General features: G+C 44.4%; 7 protein-coding genes and 1 long non-coding RNA gene across 10 annotated transcripts; 2 read left to right on the top strand and 6 right to left on the bottom strand.

The window, feature by feature from the left end:
* Nucleotides 1–74: 74 nt before the first annotated feature.
* LOC135338691 (BICD family-like cargo adapter 1) lies at nucleotides 75–1,116 on the bottom strand. Of its 2 annotated transcripts, none has more exons than XM_064534743.1 (5): nucleotides 878–1,116; nucleotides 665–811; nucleotides 483–612; nucleotides 368–406; nucleotides 75–300 (listed from the first exon to the last, which is right to left on the bottom strand). In XM_064534743.1, the coding sequence occupies exons 1-5, from the start codon at nucleotides 1,067–1,069 to the stop codon at nucleotides 194–196; spliced, it is 615 nt and encodes a 204-aa protein (XP_064390813.1). In that variant the 5' UTR covers nucleotides 1,070–1,116; the 3' UTR covers nucleotides 75–193. The 2 variants fall into 2 exon arrangements, with proteins under 2 accessions (XP_064390813.1, XP_064390812.1); XM_064534742.1 differs by having other exon boundaries at nucleotides 483–615; nucleotides 878–1,114.
* Nucleotides 1,117–2,248: 1,132 nt separating this feature from the next.
* On the top strand, nucleotides 2,249–5,723 carry LOC135338998 (cytoplasmic dynein 1 heavy chain 1-like). The gene is made up of 9 exons (XM_064535085.1): nucleotides 2,249–2,430; nucleotides 2,912–3,585; nucleotides 3,645–3,765; nucleotides 3,874–4,024; nucleotides 4,088–4,186; nucleotides 4,499–4,610; nucleotides 4,773–4,797; nucleotides 5,002–5,062; nucleotides 5,397–5,723. Exons 2-6 carry the CDS (start codon nucleotides 3,325–3,327, stop codon nucleotides 4,527–4,529), a joined length of 663 nt encoding a protein of 220 aa, XP_064391155.1. The 5' UTR covers nucleotides 2,249–2,430; nucleotides 2,912–3,324; the 3' UTR covers nucleotides 4,530–4,610; nucleotides 4,773–4,797; nucleotides 5,002–5,062; nucleotides 5,397–5,723.
* A 157-nt stretch (nucleotides 5,724–5,880) lies between these two features.
* On the bottom strand, nucleotides 5,881–8,239 carry LOC135338389 (uncharacterized). The gene is made up of 4 exons (XR_010395491.1): nucleotides 8,070–8,239; nucleotides 7,273–7,329; nucleotides 6,610–6,675; nucleotides 5,881–6,024 (listed from the first exon to the last, which is right to left on the bottom strand). It is a non-coding gene; the product is annotated as an uncharacterized LOC135338389 (long non-coding RNA).
* A 108-nt stretch (nucleotides 8,240–8,347) lies between these two features.
* On the bottom strand, nucleotides 8,348–10,424 carry LOC135338384 (Golgi phosphoprotein 3-like). Its single transcript, XM_064534487.1, has 4 exons — nucleotides 10,257–10,424; nucleotides 9,849–10,039; nucleotides 9,276–9,522; nucleotides 8,348–8,898 (listed from the first exon to the last, which is right to left on the bottom strand). The coding sequence occupies exons 1-4, from the start codon at nucleotides 10,273–10,275 to the stop codon at nucleotides 8,474–8,476; spliced, it is 882 nt and encodes a 293-aa protein (XP_064390557.1). The 5' UTR covers nucleotides 10,276–10,424; the 3' UTR covers nucleotides 8,348–8,473.
* Nucleotides 10,424–12,900, bottom strand: LOC135338379 (glucosidase 2 subunit beta-like). The gene is made up of 3 exons (XM_064534481.1): nucleotides 12,656–12,900; nucleotides 12,085–12,301; nucleotides 10,424–11,646 (listed from the first exon to the last, which is right to left on the bottom strand). The coding sequence occupies exons 1-3, from the start codon at nucleotides 12,832–12,834 to the stop codon at nucleotides 10,555–10,557; spliced, it is 1,488 nt and encodes a 495-aa protein (XP_064390551.1). The 5' UTR covers nucleotides 12,835–12,900; the 3' UTR covers nucleotides 10,424–10,554.
* Nucleotides 12,901–13,256: 356 nt separating this feature from the next.
* LOC135338388 (uncharacterized) lies at nucleotides 13,257–14,140 on the bottom strand. 2 transcript variants are annotated; one of them, XM_064534492.1, is made up of 4 exons: nucleotides 13,977–14,140; nucleotides 13,742–13,782; nucleotides 13,566–13,695; nucleotides 13,257–13,524 (listed from the first exon to the last, which is right to left on the bottom strand). In XM_064534492.1, the coding sequence occupies exons 1-4, from the start codon at nucleotides 14,043–14,045 to the stop codon at nucleotides 13,399–13,401; spliced, it is 366 nt and encodes a 121-aa protein (XP_064390562.1). In that variant the 5' UTR covers nucleotides 14,046–14,140; the 3' UTR covers nucleotides 13,257–13,398. The 2 variants fall into 2 exon arrangements, with proteins under 2 accessions (XP_064390562.1, XP_064390563.1); XM_064534493.1 differs by having other exon boundaries at nucleotides 13,257–13,500; nucleotides 13,977–14,138.
* A 10-nt stretch (nucleotides 14,141–14,150) lies between these two features.
* Nucleotides 14,151–17,211, top strand: LOC135338381 (alpha-N-acetylgalactosaminidase-like). Its single transcript, XM_064534483.1, has 10 exons — nucleotides 14,151–14,313; nucleotides 14,371–14,522; nucleotides 14,599–14,691; nucleotides 14,916–14,952; nucleotides 15,040–15,260; nucleotides 15,578–15,739; nucleotides 16,121–16,195; nucleotides 16,254–16,318; nucleotides 16,440–16,647; nucleotides 16,875–17,211. Exons 1-10 carry the CDS (start codon nucleotides 14,220–14,222, stop codon nucleotides 17,007–17,009), a joined length of 1,242 nt encoding a protein of 413 aa, XP_064390553.1. The 5' UTR covers nucleotides 14,151–14,219; the 3' UTR covers nucleotides 17,010–17,211.
* A 16-nt stretch (nucleotides 17,212–17,227) lies between these two features.
* LOC135338377 (uncharacterized) lies at nucleotides 17,228–21,537 on the bottom strand. Its single transcript, XM_064534480.1, has 8 exons — nucleotides 21,382–21,537; nucleotides 21,288–21,326; nucleotides 20,995–21,094; nucleotides 20,263–20,936; nucleotides 19,763–20,050; nucleotides 18,708–18,890; nucleotides 17,796–17,840; nucleotides 17,228–17,486 (listed from the first exon to the last, which is right to left on the bottom strand). The coding sequence occupies exons 1-8, from the start codon at nucleotides 21,416–21,418 to the stop codon at nucleotides 17,320–17,322; spliced, it is 1,533 nt and encodes a 510-aa protein (XP_064390550.1). The 5' UTR covers nucleotides 21,419–21,537; the 3' UTR covers nucleotides 17,228–17,319.
* Nucleotides 21,538–21,628: the final 91 nt, after the last annotated feature.

The following is a 21,628-nucleotide window of genomic DNA, read 5'->3' as shown; positions in this document are numbered from 1 at the left end:
TAGCATATAATTATAGCATTCAGTACAGTTGCTTTTTTAGTGGTATTAGGGTGTGGCTGGCTAGAATGACATCATTAATTTCACCATAAATTGTTTCTATGGAAATTAACACACAACACATTTTATTATTTCTCCAGATATCTCTTTGACTGATGGTTCTCTGCGTTCTGTGATTGTCTCCTTGTCACACATATCAACTCTCAACGCCTAGTTCCTTCAATGCAAGCTGTGCACGTTTCAACTCAGATTCAGAAGTGCTCAACTGTTGTGACAGCTCCACTATCAACGACATGTGGCCACCTACACACACAGAGAGCAACTGTAACACAAGCATTATATTATTATTATTATGTAGTGAACTTCTTACACGAATCTTTTGAAGATTCTCTCCTTTGACTGATTTGTTCTGCAGAATTTGAAGATGGTTGAATTAAATGTAGTACTATGATTATATTAAACACACCATGGACAGACACAAGTACCTGATAGTTTTTCATTCTCTGTTTCCAAGCGTTGATTATCATCCCTCAGCTCGTACAGGGATAACGCTGACTCAGCTTGTAATTTGGCTGATGATGACCTTACCCTCTGCAGTCGCTTCTCGTAACTATCCTTCTATTAGAGAGTTACAACCAATGTAGGTAATAGCACAGCTTTCTCTTACCATATCTTGCAACTCTGCCTGTGTGATCTCTAGTTCCCCCTTGAGTTGTCCTACCATATGCTCGAGAGCATTTACGGATCGACTGGAGCTTTCCCTACTTGCCAGGGACTCTTGTAGACCTAGAATCTCAGTACAAAGTAGCTCCACCTGAGAAGGGACAGCTTGGGCATACATTCATTATTAGGGTATTGCGTTGCACACACACACACGTACCTGATGCTGGGAGGCTTGCAGTTTATCGTCAGTGCTTCTAGAAGCTTCATTCTTCAGCTCCAATTGCTGTTCCAGCTCTTTTATTTTATTGGAGAGACTTGCTGTGACTTCAGTGAAGTTCTCTTGAGCATGTTTAGTAGAACTGTCCTCTGTCGAGTTGAAGGGAGTTACTTTTGAGCCACTACCTCCCATTTCCAAACCTCAGCAGCTTGCCACGCCCCCCTTAGGTTGCAATTACGGATCTGTATCACCATGGCAAAGTCCAGAGGGCAAAGTCCTTTGCCAAAGAGCATGATGAATATAATTATAGCCTCGATTTCAAGCCGCCAGACAGACAGATTTTGTTTTTGCAACTACATTTATAATGCAATGGGCAGAATGAGGATAATATAATAATAAGGTTTTACAGCAAGGTTACAGTTGAAGTTGAAGGCTAACAAAAAATAGTGTAGAAGGTAGCTTAAGGCATGCCTGAAATTACAGGTTGCCGAAGAGTAAAATAATTATTCATTGTATACATGTAATAGTCTTTACGAGGTGCTGACTGTAATCGCAGAGCATTTTGTGACATGGACATAAGTGATAGGTAAATGGTTCCACAGGAATTCCCTCAGTTTAGTTCTTATGCATTGAGAGGACTGAGTGAGGTCAATTGCAGGTACTCGATTCCGTAGTCGGGGTAGTCTATTGTAGTAAAAATGCCTGGATTTGCAAGTAGAGGACCGCACATGGCAGACTGAGAGAGTAATTTTATCGGAAGACCGGGTGTTTATATTTGAATATTGAGCGGTTTGAATAGTTCTTATGAATACAACATAATGTTGGCCATCTCCAGAAAGTACATAACACTTATCATGATAAGAGGGAGAAGATTAAAAAAAGTTTTTGGGCTAGAAAAAGCCAGTAGGAACTACTACCTGCAGTATGACTGCTGCCTAATGAAAAACAGTAGGACTGCTGCCTAATGAAAGACAGTAGGGACTACTGCCTAATGAAAGACAGCAGGACTACTGCCTATATAAATGAAAGGTAGTAGGACTGCTGGCTAATGAAAGGTAGTAGGACTGCTGTCTAATGAAAGGCAGTAGGACTGCTGTCTAATGAAAGGCAGTAGGACTGCTGCCTAATGAAAGACAGTAGAACTGCTGCCTAATGAAAGACAGTAGGACTGCTGCCTAATGAAAGGCAGTAGGACTGCTGCAGCCATTGTCTGTCCAGCCCCACCCCCCTTTGGTTAGTGAGTAGCCTCGATTCCAGGCCGCATTAAAATACGTATTTTAATCGGCCTGGAATCGAGGCTAGTTCGTGAGGAGCTTGCTGAGGGGGTGGTACTCGCGCGCTCTGTCTGTGTGCGCATGCGTAGATCTGATTGCCACGAGATTGCAAAGAAACTAGCCCTTGCCAATATTGTGCAATGGCGTCTTAATACACATTGTGTGTGTGTGTGTGTGCGTGCATATTGTGTTTACACAATATGTTACCTGCAGAGCCCTCTCCCACAGCTTACACCATTCCTTCTGGAGGGCAGCTCACCCGCCTCTACAAAGGAGATGGTATGTGTGTGTGGGGGGGGGGGGGGCCTTCCTGTATTGCAGACTTGTGTGTGTAGGTGGGGGGCCTTCCTGTATTGCAGACTTGTGTGTGTGTGTGTGTGGGGGGCCTTCCTGTATTGCAGACTTGTGTGTGTGTGTGTGTGGGTGGGGGGAGGCCTTCCTGTATTGCAGACTTGTGTGTGTGTGTGTGGGCGGGGGGCCTTCCTGTATTGCAGACTTGTGTGTGTGTGTGTGTGGGTGGGGGGGCCTTCCTGTATTGCAGACTTGTGTGTGTGTGTGTGTGGGTGGGGGGGCCTTCCTGTATTGCAGACTTGTGTGTGTGTGTGTGTGGGTGGGGGGGCCTTCCTGTATTACAGACTTGTGTGTGTGTGTGTGTGTGGGTGGGGGCCTTCCTGTATTGCAGACTTGTGTGTGTGGGGGGGGGGCCTTCCTGTATTGCAGACTTGTGTGTGTGTGTGTGTATGTGTGTTATCACCTGCAGATGCCCCCTGCCGCCCACCCACTCTCACACCCTCACACCACCCCCTGCCGCTCTCTCACACCCTCACACCACCCCTCCTGCCGCCCACCCACTCTCACACCCTCACACCACCCCCTGCCGCCCTCTCACACCCTCACACCACCCCTCCTGCTGCACCACCCCCTGCCGCCCACCCACTCTCACACCACCCCCTGCCGCCCTCTCACACCCTCACACCACCCCTCCTGCCGCACCACCCCCTGCCGCCCACCCACTCTCACACCATGTACATGTGTGGTTGTGCAAAACGTTGACCCAATTTTGGCAAAATACCACACGAGCCTTTTGTGATGAAAATGAGGAATTTGGACATGTTGCTAAGAGTGATTCAGAGTTGAACATGCCATCTCTAGATCTGTTATTACTCACCAAACATGATGGTAACAATACTACCCCCCACGTACCAAACGGTGACCCCCAAGCCTCTCCTCCATGGCTTGTGTCATTGTGAGGTAGCAACGGTCTGTCAGGGGGGTTTGGACAAGTTTGTCCTGTACCCCCAGATACTCAAAGCCATAATTAAATCGTGCGTTGGCCATGTGATGGAGAGTTTCTGCAATGAAACATTCGACTTTCAGGCCATGGGTCGCATTTTCGTGGGTCTATGCCAAGTGATAGTTATAATTATTACACACGTGTGTAATGTACTTGTACATAGCAATAAGGTCCATTATTCATTGCCCCGTGTGTGTAGGTTGGGGCGTGGGGTTGCTTCGATGAGTTCAACAGGCTGGAGGAGAGGATGCTGTCTGCTGTATCTTATCAGATCCAGATGATACAAGAGGCTCTCAAAGAGCATGGACATCAGGCCCAAGGTTAGTGGCCTCACGGGCCCGTACACAATTACTAAAACTGCCTATAGCAATTCTATTGTCATAGCCGCCATTTTGTTGTCTACTGCCCATGCTCTAACTGTCACACAGAGACGCTTGGTTCGGGCAGCAAGCCAATCATTGTTGAGCTAGTTGGGAAGAGTGTCAAGATCAACCAGGACATGGCCATCTTCATCACGATGAACCCTGGATATACTGGCCGCTCCAACCTGCCAGATAATCTCAAGCAGTTGTTTAGAAGGTCTGTATAATTATAGCGTGTGTATAGTTCCGATATCATCTTCTCTCTCTTTGCTGCCTCTAGTCTGGCTATGACAAAGCCGTTGATTGCTCGGGTGATGCTCTACTCACAGGGCTTTAGGACTGCCGAGATCCTGGCATCAAAGATAGTACCCTTCTTCAAGTAAGTGATTAATACCGTCCATCACCCCCCCTGATTAATACCGTCCATCACCCCCCCTGATTAATACCGTCCATCACCCCCCCTGATTAATACCGTCATCACCCCCCTGATTAATACCGTCCATCACCCCCCCTGATTAATACCGTCCATCACCCCCCCTGATTAATACCGTCCATCACCCCCCCTGAGTAATACCGTTCATCACCCCCCCTGATTAATGTTAACAGCCTGCAAGGTTAGCCAGCCACCTTGTATAGTCATACATGACATTAAGATACACTATAGCACATCACTGTGGTATCATGTCCCCAGGTTCGAGACTCGTGGCAAAACTATGAGCTAGAACTCATCAACTACCAGAACAAGTGCAAGATCATTCGAGGCTGGGACGACTTGTTCACCAAGGTCAAGGAAGCACTTTAAGGTAAGCATGTACAATCATAACATGTGAATATGGGGAGCAGGTCTCTCATCACCTTATATACCGTATACTGAGCTGGTTATTTTCGAGGAACTAAATTTTCGAGGTTTTTGAGTTAAAAAAACCTCGAAAATAACCCACTATATGGTATACCTCCCCCTGCAGGAAACTATGCGGCCGCGTAAAGAATGTGAGTCCTTTAGTTACAGTATATGTGACTAGTAGTAGTGACCTTTATTATTCAGGTATTTGAAAGTCCACGTATATACCTAGCACGAATGTTGCAGGCTTAGACTAGAACTTCTTTTTCGTTATTTTAAACAATAGCTCGATAAAGTGTGTACGTACATGCCTATGGTATTTATGCGTGTTGACTGCTGGTTTTTATTGTCAGGTTCTATTTCGCCGGGGATCAGGAATTGTCTGAACTTTTAGAAAATCCTCCACACCAGCAGGTGGGACTATAGCACAGTGGGGTGGGTGGGCTTTTTCTGTATGTATGTAATAGTTAATTGATGTGAAGTGTTTTGTTGTGTACACACACACTTCACATCATCTTTAAAGAACCCATCGACTTATTAAAGAACGTCCATCTCGCCCCTCAAAAGTGCTGGTGCAGCTGATGAAGCAGCTGCACTCCATGAGCCCTCAGGCCAGGCTCTTTTTAACAATGGAGATAGCTGCTAAAGTGAATATAGTTAGCGTCCCTCACCTGTTAAGAATATTAATCATTTGCGTGATCTATGTTACACTTATTGTCAAATTACGATGATTTGTTTTGTTTCACAGGTGCCGATGGCTCTAGTATCTGTTGACACTTATACATTACCTCGATCATCCCTCTGAGGTCCTGCTGGCAACACCTCCAGCTCGGATAAGAGGGGTGCCACAACCGGCTAGGCCTTCCTCTCACCCGGCACAGGAATATAGGGCCGCAGTCTACAATAATATACTCCAGAACAAGAATTATGGCTTTGACTTATATTTTATTCACTCACTTATCTAGCTGTGCACGTACGTAGAATATACATTATTTTTTAACTAGTTTGTGTGGATATTATTTTAGTGTTTCATTATTTTTTAGCAATTATTATTATTATAGATCTACGTATTTAATTGTGTGCGCATGTAATTTGAAAAAATACCAATGTTCACATATTGCGGTGAAATGTATATAGTGTACAACCACACCTTTAATTGTTACATCATCATTACATCATAATAATCGGCCTGCTTGTATATATAGTTATGGCAGCATGCATAATTATCGTAATTGATTAATAAGCTTTAATAAATAATTAATTTCGTTATAATGCTACCAAATTAAATTTAACAAATTAAATTTAACAAATACAAACTACAAACACAACACATAATTAATTAAGTTTCATTAGTCCGGCGCCAGTTAAGTTGATACCTGCAGCAAAACAACAGCCATTAATTAGTACATGTGAGGAGAACAACAGCAGTCACTTATGTAATTAAAATACCATAATTATAGCGTGAAATTTTCGTGTAGTGCAAATTTCACATTTTTGAGAGCGCAGATGAAGATGCTATAAATTATATGCAGTTAAAGCGAAAATGATACCTCCCGCGCATGCACCGAGTATTTCACATGCAAAGTTTCTGGTGGGTGTGGTTCACCAAGAACCCACAAACATTTCTGCTGAGGGCTCTGGAGCCAAACATGTGCAAAGAACAACAGCGTTGATGGACCTGACAAACTCAAGGGCATGCATGCACTGTCAAGCTGTTGTTCGCTCTGGTAATATAATTGTTAATATTATTGCATAGTTTCTCTGCAACATTCTCCGCAGTGGATGAGTAACACATGCACACACAAGTATTGCAAATGCCCTTGGTACTCCATATAATGCAAGGGTCTTGTTCAAAAGCACATAGTCACAATGTGCACCACATGCCACATATACATGCAGGAAGTCGCAGAAACAACACCATAATAATAATAATAATAATAATACACAATACACATATCTACCTCCTTAATGGGGGCCATGATTTGTCGTATACGTAGTTGTGAGCGGAGGAAGATTAGTGGCAGAGACTGTATATACACAGTAAATATATATATGCAAGGTGTACTGGCTCTGTCATTGAACCCAGTACACAGTACAGGAAGCCACATGAAGGAACACCATATACACAACACACACACCTACCTGCTCCTCAGTGGGGCTGGTGGTAGAGGGTAGGCCCTGGCAAATTATGCTCCTTTTTCTGCCTATTATGCTTTTGAGCACTGCCCCAAATTCAGCCTATTATGCTTGTCGAAAGAACCCATTATGCCCCATATTGACGTCCTTTTTTCAGCAGTAGTATAGTAGCCAAAAAATTATCTTTTGTTGTATTGTACATTTGTAACATAACTGAAGATTCAAGATAATCTTCTAGACGTGAAAGAGTCATTTAAAAGAGAAAAAACACATTCAGCAACAGTAGAGGACCGTTGTATTTGTACCAAATAATTGACCAAATTCAAAATTTTAACCCTATTATGCCCCAATTATGCCAGCATAATGACCTAACCTATTACCCCAAATTATGCCGGCATAATTTGCCAGGGCCTAGTGGAGGGTGAGATCTGGACGATTGATGCAAGGGACGAGAACGTGTACATATACACACACATGCACATACTCACCCACGATATAATGTTCACAGCAGCTGGAGCAACCCTAGGCCTAGGTGTCTCAGGTAGCTGAGGAGGGGGAGGGGTTAGTGGCTGACACTGTACACACACACACAATACAATACAGGAAGTTACAAGAACGCCCACACATACCGCCGCATCATCCAGTGAGACTGCAGAGATATTGAGTGATATTTAATGGACATTGTACTATAATTATATGAGTGCTATAAGTGAGTTGATCCCTCAAGTGGGTCAATGGAAACTAGCCAGCTGCAGCTGCTGAATACACTCACAACTCAAATACTATAATTATGAGACAGTAGACACACGGGTATGCACATTCCTTGTATCTGATGTAGCTGATAGCCTAAGGCTGGAGCTTCTATAGGCTTTTGGATTTTAATTGACTCCTAGAGTTGCAAAATACATATTATAGCTATAAATTTCTGCAGCCCAAAAATTCTGCGAATAGCTGTAAAAAGACCTTCTGCAGATAATATTTCTGCGAATTGAACTTTCAAATTAGGCTTGGTAATTAATGTATAATTATACTCAAATGCTTATGAAAATGAATGAGTAAATGCAGTAATATTATCTGCAAATTGCAGATAATATTTCTGCGTTTACTCATTCATTTGCAGCCTAGACATTTCTAGCTATACTGTACACTGCCAACTATCAATGATAGTATATCATAATAATTATGTACTCTAAATGCTTGCAAAACCTGCACCACGAGGTATTGCTTGCTGCTATTTATTTATATATATTATAGGAACAATGCACACAAGAGATTGATCCCTCACCGGTGTTGTCGGGGTACCTGTGGAGGCAGCCTTCATCGCCTTCCTTGATTCTACTTCATACTTCATACTTCCACTTTTCTTAGCTGTGCCTCGAGCTAGCCTCTGCGTCTGATAATGAACTGAACTCCGTAGGATGCAGACATAATGCTGCATGTAGACTAAGGTGGAGTTATAGAAGTGACAACACAACACAGGGTCACATTTCCTGGACAAGCCCCACCATTGCTTTCTGCGCACTCAGTAGGATCATGCTGGAGAGCCCCACCCACAAAACAGGACACAGAATGCATTATATCAACTTATGTCCACGCAAGCACAAAGTCAACAATAATAACACTAACATAAGATACATAATTATATACAGTACATGCGAACTATCATGATAATAACAATTATGCAAAAAATTATTTCAAGAAAGCTGCGGCTACAGCCCAAATAATGTCCATGCTTCCACTTTTCTGTGCCTCTGCGTCTGGTTCTGCATCGAGCACTTGGCGAACACGCTTCATGGCAAGATCGTACTCTTCGTCTGGGAGGGAGGCAAAGGCGTTTTCAAGAACATCCGAAGCGTGTGCCAAAATAATGAGAGCAAGAGATCGTTTGTCCATTTTGTCTGTTTCGTTCACCCAGCGAGTGAGAACAGACTCTTGCACTTTTTTGATTAGTTTCTGTTTGGTAGTGGTGTCAGTGAGCGGGTGGGTCGTCATGTCGAAGAGGACAAAGTTCTGTTTCTCTGTAGTGAGCACTCCCTTCTCCACAAGGTTCTTGGCGATCCTCTCGCGAACGTTGCGGATCTGGTATCGCAGGTTCAGCGGGTTCCAAGTCTCACCTGGACGAAGAAACATACAGTTTGTAATTTTCTTCATATCACAACAATTTAAGACATACACCTCAGTACTAACATACACCTCAGTACTAACATACACCTCAGTACTAACATACACCTCAGTACTAACATACACCTCAGTACTAACATACACCTCAGTACTAACATACACCTCAGTAGTTAATGCTGCAGCAGATCACGTGCACACTGTACAGCACGTGGACCTACCTACATTTACATATTTGAGTGAGAAATGTATAGTCAGTACTTTGCTACAGTTACAAGTGGGTTATAAGACACAGGCTACACATTGCAACTTGATCATACACGTACATACTCAAGTAACTAAGGTGGCTATGACATCATACACGCCCACTCACCACTCAGCAACTCGATCCAACTCTGAACAGTGTCAAGAGGCTGTGTCTCCTTGATATGCTTGAGTGCTTCGTCCAAGAGTACGTCCCCTGTGGGTGTGGCGTTCTTACAGGTGACCTTTCGAGAGCTCACACCTCTCCTTCGTAGGCCCGCCTTTTCCAAGTCAATACGCCCCCTCAGGGCCAGTTCCACAAGCATGCAGCCACGCAGGCCGGACGAGATACAGTCATTCCAGAATGAAGTGTAGCCCTGTGTAGTGTGTGGGGGGAGGTATCAGTGTGTAGTGTATGTGTGGGGGCAGTATCAATGTGTGTGTGTGTGTGTGTGTGTGTGTGTGTGTGTGTGTGTGTGTGTGTGTGTGTGTGGGGGGGCAGTATCAATGTGTGTGTGTGTGTGGGGGGGGGGTATCAGTGTGTAGTGTGTGTGTGTGTGTGTGGGGGGGGCGGTATCAATGTGCACTGTGTGAGTGATTTGCTTCGTATGAATCGACTAAATATTGGCTCAGGAATGTACTAATTTGGTGTTAACTAAATTAAATAAAACAGTGGATGCCAGGCATGACCACACCCACCCACCTCTCTGTCCTTGATCCCCAGTAGCAGTACCTCCTCCATTAGAGTGAGCCTGGTGGTCTTACTGTCCTCACCCTTGTCCTCGTACCCATCGTCCACGTCGGGAACATCCAGGTCCTTCTCAGAGCTGGGGGGACCACGCCCACTAGCCTCCGCTGAGCTAGAGGCACCTGACGACCGATGTACTAGCCCACCTACAAGAGAGAGAATAGAATAGAAAATTAAATATTAGCAAAATAATTACTAAATACTAAATACTAGTATGATCAACTCTACGCATGTACACAAGCTCTTCTACTGTGTATACATTGAGATCCATAGACAGAGTACTACAACATGCCTGTACCAGAGTCCACAAGTCCACATGCAACCATGCATACACCCACATATGCGGTGATTATAAACGTTTACCTGTTCTTCTTGTGGCCATGGTTCCAGTTAAAAGTTCAATAAGGGCATGACACTCATACACAGCTCTTCAATAGATGGATCTTATAGTAGCTTCGTCTCTACAGTCTACATACAAACACAGGGAACACTTAGACAGCGAGTTTAGAAGCGATCAAGACAATACAGAATTTCGTAATGGCAAAAAATGATTCACATAATTAGAGTAACCCACAAGCTAATTACACTCGGAAATAAATCGCCCTAGAATGTTCTACTCTAATTACAATCAGAATTACGTCGCCCTCGAGTGTTCAAACTACTACAGTTCAGTGTGTGGGCCGCCGTGCTTGCCTTGCTCACAAACAGCTGGGGTAGAGAACTCCATAGCATACTCACAGCGATTCGGCTCACTTGCTGACAACAGTTCATCTTCTAGGCCACACTTTAGAGTGATAGTTGCCGAGCGACTCGGACCATTCCAACACTTCTCACCATTGTCATACTTCATCTCTTTGTAATCTTTACCGGGTGACCAAGTTCCCCAAACACCCAGGCTTGTCTCCCTTCCTCCACTCTTTGACTTTTGAGAGACTTTGCTGAAGGCACACATTTTGTACGTGTATTCCAGATCCGTATACTCATAGCAGTTATCGTAAAAGTTAGTAAACTCGAAGTCAAAACCAAAGTCCATTTCAATGAATTTCTTTAATTGACTGACTTCCAACTCGAGATCTTTTTTCCTTCGATCGGCAGTGTTAAAAGCATCTCTAGCCTCGTCAGCAACTGATATCAACACCTTGGTTGGTTCATCATATTCTGGCATTTTCTCATATTCAGAATTTTTGTCATCTTCTTCGTCATCATCATCGTCATAATCATCATCATAATCATCAGGGGCTTCCTCGTTTCTCTCTTCAGGGTGGGGGGTAGGCAATAGTGGCTCTTCGTCAACTTTCTTGAACTGACATTTATCCGATACCAAGTCCCAAACACTGTCCACAAACGAATCAAAATTAATCTCTCTCGCGTTATCAAGATATTCTAGAGCTTCACTTTCAGAAACGAGTCCATCTCCATCGTCATCAAGTTCATCACGAGCCTGAATCTCCTCCACACTCACATAGCCATTGCTGTTAGTATCAAGTTCATCAAATCCAAATTTTGCTTCTGACAAACGTCGCTCCTGCTTTCTTGCCTCCTTTTCTACCTCCCAAGCCTCGTGATGTTTTTCTTTGGCCTCTCTCTCAGGCTCTTCAGCCTCTTCTTTGGCAGCTTGCAGTGCGGCTAATTCAGATATCACACTTTCCAATTCAGCTTTCTTCTCGGCTAATTCAGTATGAGAATTGTCCACTCTTTTTCGACCTTGCATTGAGTATTCCAGCCTCTTCTGGTAGCCTTCTTCATGAAGAGCCTACAGTGTAATAATTATAGGGTAGTTACATTGGGACAAATAATATAATTATCCCTTTCGTTTATAGTGTTCACACTATAAACTGCTCTCTCCTTCTTTCTTTCAACAGCCGTAACTTTAGTATCATTGATTAAAAATTTTATGATTTTCTGAAAGCTTAGAAAGATACCTTTAAAATGATGTGTTTAAATTTGGTTTGGGGCCATAATTTGTCATTTTTCGCCGTTGGACCATTTGTACGACCAAATTGGCTATCTCAACTTTGATGATACTATTTGAAAGGTCTCTTTCTAAGCTTTCAGAAAATCATAAAATAGTTGATATTGGATCCACGGAATTCAAGTTATGGCAGCTGAAAGAGTCTCTGAACCATTACTCGTTGTTGTGTATTATGCAAGTAGTTTTATTGTTCGTATTTCCTTTCCAAATATTACTGACCTTGAGTCGTTTCTGTTCCTCGGCAGCTTGCTTCCCCATCTCAATACAAGTGTCGGCACAGGCAGCCCTACTGTCGTACTCATCCCTCCCATCACAGCAGTCACAGATGCCATCGTTGACACGAGAGGAGAGGATCTCAGCTGATTGGTGGCCACGATTTTCACAGTAGAAGCGTCCGTTTGAACAAGCTGCTGTCCCAGGTTCATCAGAGCCATCCCTAATGTGCATGTGTGGAGAGCAGACCATATTTTGTTAAAATACGTTTAGTACCGTTTAGCCTGGAATGTTCAACGAGGCCAAACTTACGAGTGGTTAAAAGGCAAACCTCAGGTAGTAACTAGCTAGGGCTGTTGTCGGGAGTTTGTATCAGTTCTACCCTAACCAGAGCATTCTGGGCCTGACTAGCAGACAGTTATATTGAGGGCTTGGGCAGCCACACCCACAAAATGGCTCTCACACCATACAACACAAAAGGTGTGATACATGTATGTCAATGCATGGCGTATGGACTGAAACTATCCACGGAAATGGGGTTGGAAAATGTATGAAACAGCTGATTGTAGCAACTCGCCTGCAGTCACAGTAGTCATCATTCACTAGGCTGAACGGGATTGTAGCCGAGCCATCCAGACAAGTAAAGTCCTTGGCTGGGTTGTATGAGTGCTTCTTGTTGGGATTCAGCCCTCTTAACTCAGCACCCAGTGTCACCTGGAGGAAGGCCACGGCAACCAGCAAGCTTCTCATCATCATGCTGCACTGTTGTCTTTGTGTGTGATTTTAGTACCTAGCACCACATGGTTTGCCGACCTTTACCATATCAATTTAATACCAAGTCTGTCAGTACAGTACAGTCTGATATCAAGCTTCTTACCATGTCAATGGATGAACTGGAGGTACAACACAATGGAAGTATGTGTCTAGATCCATGCTATCTTTGTAGGGTACTCCTACTTCTCACCAAATGTTGGAGGATCTAAAATCTGCTGCCCCAAACGACGTTATATTTACAAACCCTCCGTACGACAAAAAAAATGCAGGTATAAATACGTTCCCTGATTATCTAAACTTATAGCTGTACTCAGCCGTACTATCAAATATTACTTTCTTACAGAATTACACAACGATGTGAAGAAATCTGCTGATCTCGTGAATGCGACCAAATTCATCAAAGACAAAGGAGAAAATGAACTACCACAAGTCATTAGTGACATTGCCAACCATGTAGATGAGTTAAAGACAGCATTGAAAACATTATCCTCAGAATCATAATTATAGTACTTCACATGTGTTGAATTATGTTCTCATTTTGTGTTCTCATAACCTGTCCTTATAGAAAGTGAGTCCCATGCTGTGGAGTTCTTGCTCAAGCTGTTTCTGTTCTGACTGCAGTAGTTCCTTGAGCTGTGACCTTCGTACCTGCATCATCATAATGTACTCTCTCTAAAAACACGTTAAGTTGTTACACATAATTATATACACACCTCTGTGAGTGCTTTATTAGCTAATGTCATCTCTCTCTTGGACTCCTTTATCTTGTCTTTCAGTCTCTTGTGTTCGCTTGCTTCCTCCAGTGTCTCAGTCCAGCGTGCCCTCAACGTGGCCTTCATATCGCTGTTGAGGTACCAATTATATTGTGTAAGCCACTTAGGAGACTTACTTTTGAATTGTTTGCTCCTGTTTTTCAATCATTTCATCCATCTATTGTAAAGGATAGGATACTGATTTAAATATAATATATCTTTGTAGGGTACTCCTACTTCTCACCAAATGTTGCTATATTATACTTAGAGAGTTTATAGGCTAAGTCTTGGCCCAAGACTTAACCTAAGCATCAAAAGCTAGCTCTCCCCAAGATTAAGACTTGGGGAGAGCCTAAGCCTTGGCATACCCACCCTAACTCTCTCCAGCTGATTCGCCTGAGCAATGCTCATCCGAGGTTTAAGGTCCCACTTGAGCGACATAGTAATAGTCGTATATACTCGTACTCAGAGAAGAAGGCTTGAGACTTTAATCAGTGCTTGTGTTGTTGCCATGCAGTTAGCTAGTCAGCCACGCCTACCTTGCAACAGAAAGAGGGGTGGGGCTCGTTGCTACAGCTAGCTTGTCATGTGATAAAGGATAAACAGAGAGTCAATATGGAGTTCCAGTTCATCTCTGTTGCTCTGCTGCTGCTGTTGCAGCCTAGCAACCTCCTTGCTTTGGACAATGGCCTTGCCCTCACTCCTCCAAGTAATTCTGATAATTAACAACTAAAAATGAATTATTGGATTATTTCCTCCTCTTCAGTGGGCTGGCTTGCGTGGGAGCGATACGCATGCGATATTGACTGCACTAATGACCCGGACAGCTGCATCAATGAGAAGTTGTTTATGGACATGGCTGACCACATGGCCTCTCACGGCTTCAGGAATCTCGGATACGAGTTCATCAATATTGACGTAAATAGACCATCACTCTACCAAGAGTGTCATCTCCCCCCACCCCCTATAACCCCGCCCCTTTTCTTTCGTGCAGGACTGCTGGGCCACCAAGATGAGAGATGATAAAGGGATGCTCCAGGCTGACCCCGTCAGGTTCCCCAACGGGATCAAGGCATTAGCAGACTATGTAAGGTTACCTTATCTCCAGGTGTTAAGTATTCACCCACCCCACATGTATCCCCCACATGTATATCCTGATAATTATTCATAACTTCATGCTATGATGCAATGTGCAGTATTCTTGCATGCTAGGCACCTGATCATCACCATTATAGTGCTAATACTCTGTGAAATGTGTGCTCTGATGCAATGTTCACTCCCCCCCCCCCCCCCCCCCGTGTATACACACAGGTACATTCAAAGGGGCTTAAGCTGGGAATATACGGAGGTAGGCTGTGATCTAGTTGAAAATTTGACCAAACTCAACTGCAGTGTGAACTATAATACTTATAATACATCCCCCCTCCCCCCCTAGATCTTGGTTCCCACACTTGTGGGGGGTATCCTGGCTCGCTGGGTTACGTTGAAAAAGATGCCAAAACGTTTGCGGACTGGGGTGTTGACATGCTCAAGCTGGACGGTTGCTATGCATCAGAGGCAGACTATGAGACGGGTTACCCTGAAATGTCCAAGGCACTGAATGCTACAGGGAGGCCCATCGTGTTCTCATGCAGCTGGCCTGCTTACATCAAAACTGTGAGCATGCAGCCAGCTATAGCTAGTGGTAATGAGATTAGGATATAATTATAGATCATGAGATGCTGTGTACTGGGTTGCTATGCTCATGCTGTAGTATGCCCTAGGGAACTTGGGGTTATACACTAATCACATTGACAGAGCTGGTTTGGGGATGTTTGCAAACACATTTTGAGCTCAAATTTCTTTGATGCTGCTTTAGCCCAAACAAGGCTAAAAAGGTACTGGCCTTGAAACTTAATATATAATCACATCAATATTATTATTATTGTACACTCAGTTTACCTAACAAGTTTGTTTACTTTCGTTGAATTCAGCCTAATTACACAAGAATTGCTGAGGTGTGCAACTTGTGGCGTAACTATGACGACATCAACGACAGCTGGGATAGTGTGTTGGGGATCATCACTCACTATGCTCAGAACCAAGACCAGTTTCAACCCTTTGCTGCCCCAGGACAGTGGAACGATCCTGATATGGTGAGGGCCTTTGGACCTGTAATTTCAAATTCAAATTTTGAAGCAGCTGTAATCAATATTCTGCAGCTGTGTTTATGGTATAGTTTAGAGTGTTGAACTATTATGGAACATCTGCTAGCTGCCACACTCCTGGTAGTCAGGGTGTAGGTGGGGGAAGGGAGTGTAGGTGGGGGGAAGGGAGTGTAGGGGGATTTAAGGGAGTGTTGATCATGCTCTGAATAGATAGTCTAAACACATTGTGTACTAATGGCTTGCTAATGTGGTGATTGCTGGGGCAGGTGTTGACCAGTCGTAGGTAGCATCATGCATGACTACTTGTAGTTCTTATCCCCACTGCCCCCTCACACAACACAACACACACGCACACACACACACACACAGCTTATCATTGGTGACTTTGGACTCAGTTTGGAGCAACAAAAGGCTCAAATGGCCATGTGGGCAATATTTGCAGCAGTAAGTAGACACACTCTCTCTCTAGTATAGTCTGTATAACCCTCCCCACGCTCGATAGCCTCTGTTCATGTCAAACGATCTCAGAAAACTGCCAAAGGAATCTAAAGACATCCTCCAAAACAAGTAGGCAATCTTAGACAGTACTTCCTTCCACAATAACATAACCTAAGCTATGTTTAATTTAAGTGTTCCAAAATTGTGTGGGGATGTTTATTTTAATCCATTCCCCCTCCCACACGTATAGAGAGGTGATTGCCATTAACCAGGACAAGATGGGTAAGCAAGGTCGACTGATTGCCTCCTCCATCACCAAACACTCGGGTCAACGCAAGAGTCCAGAGGTCACTAACATGGTGTTTGCCCGTCCCCTAGATGGTGGGGACCTGGCAGTAGCCATGCTCAACACCGGCCACTTCTCTGGGCCTCATAACATCACTGTCTCTTTTAAAGACGTGAGTGTCTTATTTTTGCTACATAGGTACTAGCCAGTAGTCCCTTCGTTCCCCTTCAATGAACATCTCTCCCGCAGACACTACTATTAGTATGTTTAGACCAAGTAATGATTATTTAACCTGTAGTTGATGAAATTGAAAGCATAATCAAAGTTAGTATCAGCTAAGATGTTATTATTATTGGTATATTCCCTGTATGCCACACATTCTGATACCTGCATCCTCAGGCTGGTGTGAGTTGGTCCAAGGCTAGCGTGCGAGATGTCATGAATGGCATGGATCTAGGGATGTTTACTGACAGCTTCTCTGCTCCTGTCAACCCAACTGGAGTCAGACTAGTCAGGCTAACTCCAGCAAAGTAACATGAGCAACGTTTACCCCTCTCGTTACTGTTGTAGCTACTTTTGATAGTTTTGTACTCCCCTTCGATTTCAATATACAATTTTTAGCTATATACTATTGACTTTATAACTTGCATGAGTCAAGACTGGGCTATTATAGCTCTTTGACAATTTTCAGGTTGTTATTGACCTGTGTATAATTATGTTATTGGCTAAAATTTAATTAGTTTATGAACAAGTGAATGCAAACAAGAAACACATGAAAGAATATTTGGACACACACATTCACTGAGCCGTGGCAATAATTGTCAAACAGTTACATATAGAGTTGCTAGGTAGAGACGAGACTTGTGTTAGAGACAGTGAGAGGAGCTGCTGGTGTCGGCCGTATCTCTAGTAGGTCTGGTTTGACCTCCATTACACTGAGAACAAGTTGGTCTATGTACTCCCTCAGAGACAGGTTCTCATCTTTGAGCTTCACGTTGTCCTGCTTAAAGTCTGTGTGTGGTGTATGTGGTGGGTGGTTAGTGAGTGGGTGTGTGAGTGGGGGTGTGAGGGGGTGTGAGTATACACACTTGAGCTTTGATAGTCCATGATACTACACAACTGTTGCTGCTGCAAGTCATACACACAAAGTGGAGTAATAAAAGCTCAGAGGCCAAATAAGAGCCCCAGATACATTGTCTGCTGCATGACTGGTAGTCAACAGAGGACATAGCAGTACAGGAACAGCTAAGCAGCTTCCTAGTGTAACCATGATAGAAATTGCCTGGATTTGGTAGTAACAGTGATCTTATATGATGTTACCTCTTAGCTGTTGCTTGAGAGCCTTGAACTCCACTGGGTCAATGTCTGTGGAGGGTGGGAGAGGTCACAGTACAGGAAGTTTCATTTCACCCTATATATTACAATTACATTATTGCCTTAAAAATGGGCTCTACATGTACTTAAAATAGCGCAAACATGGGACATCTGTTGCTTAGTTGCATACATACAGATGCTGTGTAGGTACTTTGAGGGAGAGGGAACACTATAGACAAAACATTGGCCCCAATTAAGTAAGACCTCCAAACCCACTAAACCCAAAACACAGTACACAGTACACAGTATAATGGAGGACCTACAAAGAGAGTACAGTGTATAAGGTTGTGGGAATGAAGTATAAAGGGTAGTACAAAGGTTTGTGGTAGAGACATGTTGGCTGTAGAGCTCTTGTTTTATGGGCACACTGCTTTGAGAGAGTTCTTATCAGACAAGCCACAAGTACCACATACATAATGATAATGTAGATTCAGTAATGGGGTTTTTAACACAGTACATTGCACATACAGTACAGAACATACTGGTACACAGGGTTACTGATTAACCAACTACACAGGAAACTAGAGCACACATCAAACGCCACCACATGACCATCTCATAATTGAAAGGAGTTTCCTCTGAAAGGATATCCTTGGCAGCACTGACATACACCAGGATGCACACAGCAACATAGTAGCACACAGTACAGGGCATACACCAGGATGCACACAGCAACATAGTAGCACACAGTACAGGGCATACACCAGGACGCACACAGCAACATAGTAGCACACAGTACAGGGTATACACCAGGATGCACACATACACCACTGTACACACTTGATCACATTCATAGGTGTACAGAGCTAGGAAGCATTACCAGAACAAACTAGCTAGCAATTATACAGCTTCAATTACCAGGTTTTTTCACTTTAGTTGACCCACTCTCCTTCCTGACGAGAGCTCCGCCCACTTGAGAGCCACTTTCTGTTATGTAGGAGAATGTCAAACTAGATGTTCCAATGCCACCTAGAACTGTTTCCACAACAACTGGACCAACAGTTGGAGAGGGAGTGCACGCTGTAGTCACTACAAGTTTAGCTGTGTGGGTGTGTGTGTGTGAGTGTGTGTGTGTGGGGTGAGTGGGTGGGGGGTGACAATAATGACTATTTTATTATAGTGTAACAATTCTAGCTATCAACTTTAATATCCTAAACAGTGAATAGTCCAAGTGGGAGTTAGTTTGTGTGTGTGTGTGTGTGTGTGTGTGGGGGGGGGGTGTGGGGTGTGTGTGGGTGTGTGTGTGTGTGTGTGTCCAAGTGGGAGTTAGTTTCAATATTCAATCTCAAATCAACACAAACACACAGTTGCCTCTTTAATGTGGTGAACTAGGCCTTAAGAGGTGGTTAGTACCAACCACCACTGACCAGTGTGGGCACATCCCTGCCCAATGCCATGCAGACTAGCACCAACCACCACTGACCAGTGTGGGCACATCCCTGCCCAATGCCATGCAGACTAACCAAACATCCCTGCCCAATGCCATGCAGACTAGCACCAACCACCACTGGCCAGTGTGGGCACATCCCTGCCCAATGCCATGCAGACTAGCACCAACCACCACTGACCAGTGTGGGCACATCCCTGCCCAATGCCATGCAGACTAACCAAACATCCCTGCCCAATGCCATGCAGACTAGCACCAACCACCACTGGCCAGTGTGGGCACATCCCTACCTAATGCCATGCAGACTAACCAAACATCCCTGCCCAATGCCATGCAGACTAGCACCAACCACCACTGGCCAGTGTGGGCACATCCCTGCCCAATGCCATGCAGACTAGCACCAACCACCACTGACCAGTGTGGGCACATCCCTGCCCAATGCCATGCAGACTAACCAAACATCCCTGGCATGCAGACTAGCACCAACCACCACTGGCCAGTGTGGGCACATCTCTGCCCCACTTACACTGAGACAGGTACTCCACAGACTCTGTGCAGTCCACCCCAGCTATCACTACTCTCACAACGTCACTCTTGCTCTCTCCGAGATTGCTACCCCTGAGAACCACACGTTGACCCCCCTCGATGACCCCCTCCCGAGGGGAAATCCCCGACACCTCCGGAGGATACGAGACTTCGCCGGAGCTGAAACTGAAATGTAGACTTGATATACCGACTCCCCCCGTCCGTGTCTCCACTAGCACTGGACCCACTCCAGGGGCATGGCGAGGGCCTGACGTCACTATTAGCTTAGCTGCAAGAATTGAAGGTAACAATGACAATATTAACTGCACAGCTACTTGTGTTAGAACCATCGGCACTATGTAACAATTGGCAAAGAAAAGGTCAGGAAGATTGCGCAACAGTTAATATAACTACTGTATATACTTGCCTAGGTAAACAGTCACATGATTGTACACATCACATGATTGTACACAGATGTATACCTATGATGTGCGTGCTTACACTGAGAATGATACTCCAGAGTGTCAGTACAGTCCACGTCTGCTATCACCACACGCAGTACATCACTCTTACACTCTCCTAGACAACTACCACGCAGGACAACACGTTGACCACCCTCCACTGGCCCCTCTTTAGGGGAAATCCCTGACACCTCCGGAACTAACGGGCTCTCAATCTCACTGCTTCTCACTGATGAGTTTCCACTAACCTCACTGGGAGAGCTGGCCACGCGAATATTGCCCTCCGACACAAGCCCACGCATTGTTCTGGAACTCAGCTCTATATCAGAGCCAGAGAGTCTATTAGGCGAGGGGCTGGATGATGTCATCGGTTTAGTCCAGGAGGGGTTTCTTCGATGCAGGCTGAATCGGTCCTTAACCCCCCTCACAATACCCCCTCCCTTGAGTCCCGTGTGAAGGTCTTCCTGCGAATTCGACAAAGATGGATTTTCAGATCGAGTCATGGCCGGGCGGGTCTCAGAGACAAAACAGGTGACTAGAATGTCACCGTGGGATTCAGACGATTTCTTGTGCGGGGTGAGGGGTAGCCATCGCTTGCTGACCTCTTTTGAATGAACCATATTGTGTATGGGGATCGTGGTTATGCCCAGAGTGTGATCTTTGTCTCGAACTTTGAACTTTATCTCCGAGGAATGATTCCGTTGAGGTAGGTTGCTACGAGGGAAGAGAGAGTTTATGATTACACAGTTAAAATAGCGTTACAACTGCGTACATTCTGGCCTCTTGATTCCACTCCGGATTGTTGCTAGTGACTTTCTCCGTTGTGTAGCAATCCTTCCCGACACCAAACACAGCAGAGGCCACACATATCTCTGTGGTATGTGTGGTGTGTGTGTGTGTGTGTGTGGTGTGTGTGTGTGTGTGTGTGTGTGTGTGTGTGGTGTGTGTGTGTGTGTGTGTGTGTGTGTGTGTGTGTGTGTGTGTGTGTGTGTGTGTGTGTGTGATCTAGCTTTTATATACAGCTAGCTAGCAACAGTATAGCCATAGCTACCATCACTGACAAACCTCCTTTTCTTTTACTCTGTAGATTCCTAGCTGATAAGACTGCATGGAGGAACAACGTGTGTAGTTAGATGTACCATTAAACAGTTGCCATTACCTGTGACAGTGATCTGAGCAGCCTCTTGAGTGTCCATTATTTTTATCTAGTTCTTCATTCATAGATGACAGCCACGCCCATCTAGCACTTGCAGTCAGCCTCGATTCCAGGGCAAGCGGCTTTATTCGAGGCTAATTAGTAATGTACAATCAAGAGTGCATGAATATTCATGCAGCACTCTTGCAATCATAGAGGTACTAATAAATGTATAATTATAGTATCGATGTTACAATGTACAGTATCTATG

Source organism: Halichondria panicea, chromosome 7, assembly GCF_963675165.1.
Source record: "Halichondria panicea chromosome 7, odHalPani1.1, whole genome shotgun sequence".
NCBI classification, from domain to species: domain Eukaryota; kingdom Metazoa; phylum Porifera; class Demospongiae; order Suberitida; family Halichondriidae; genus Halichondria; species Halichondria panicea.
This window is presented reverse-complemented; position numbering and strand designations above follow the sequence as displayed.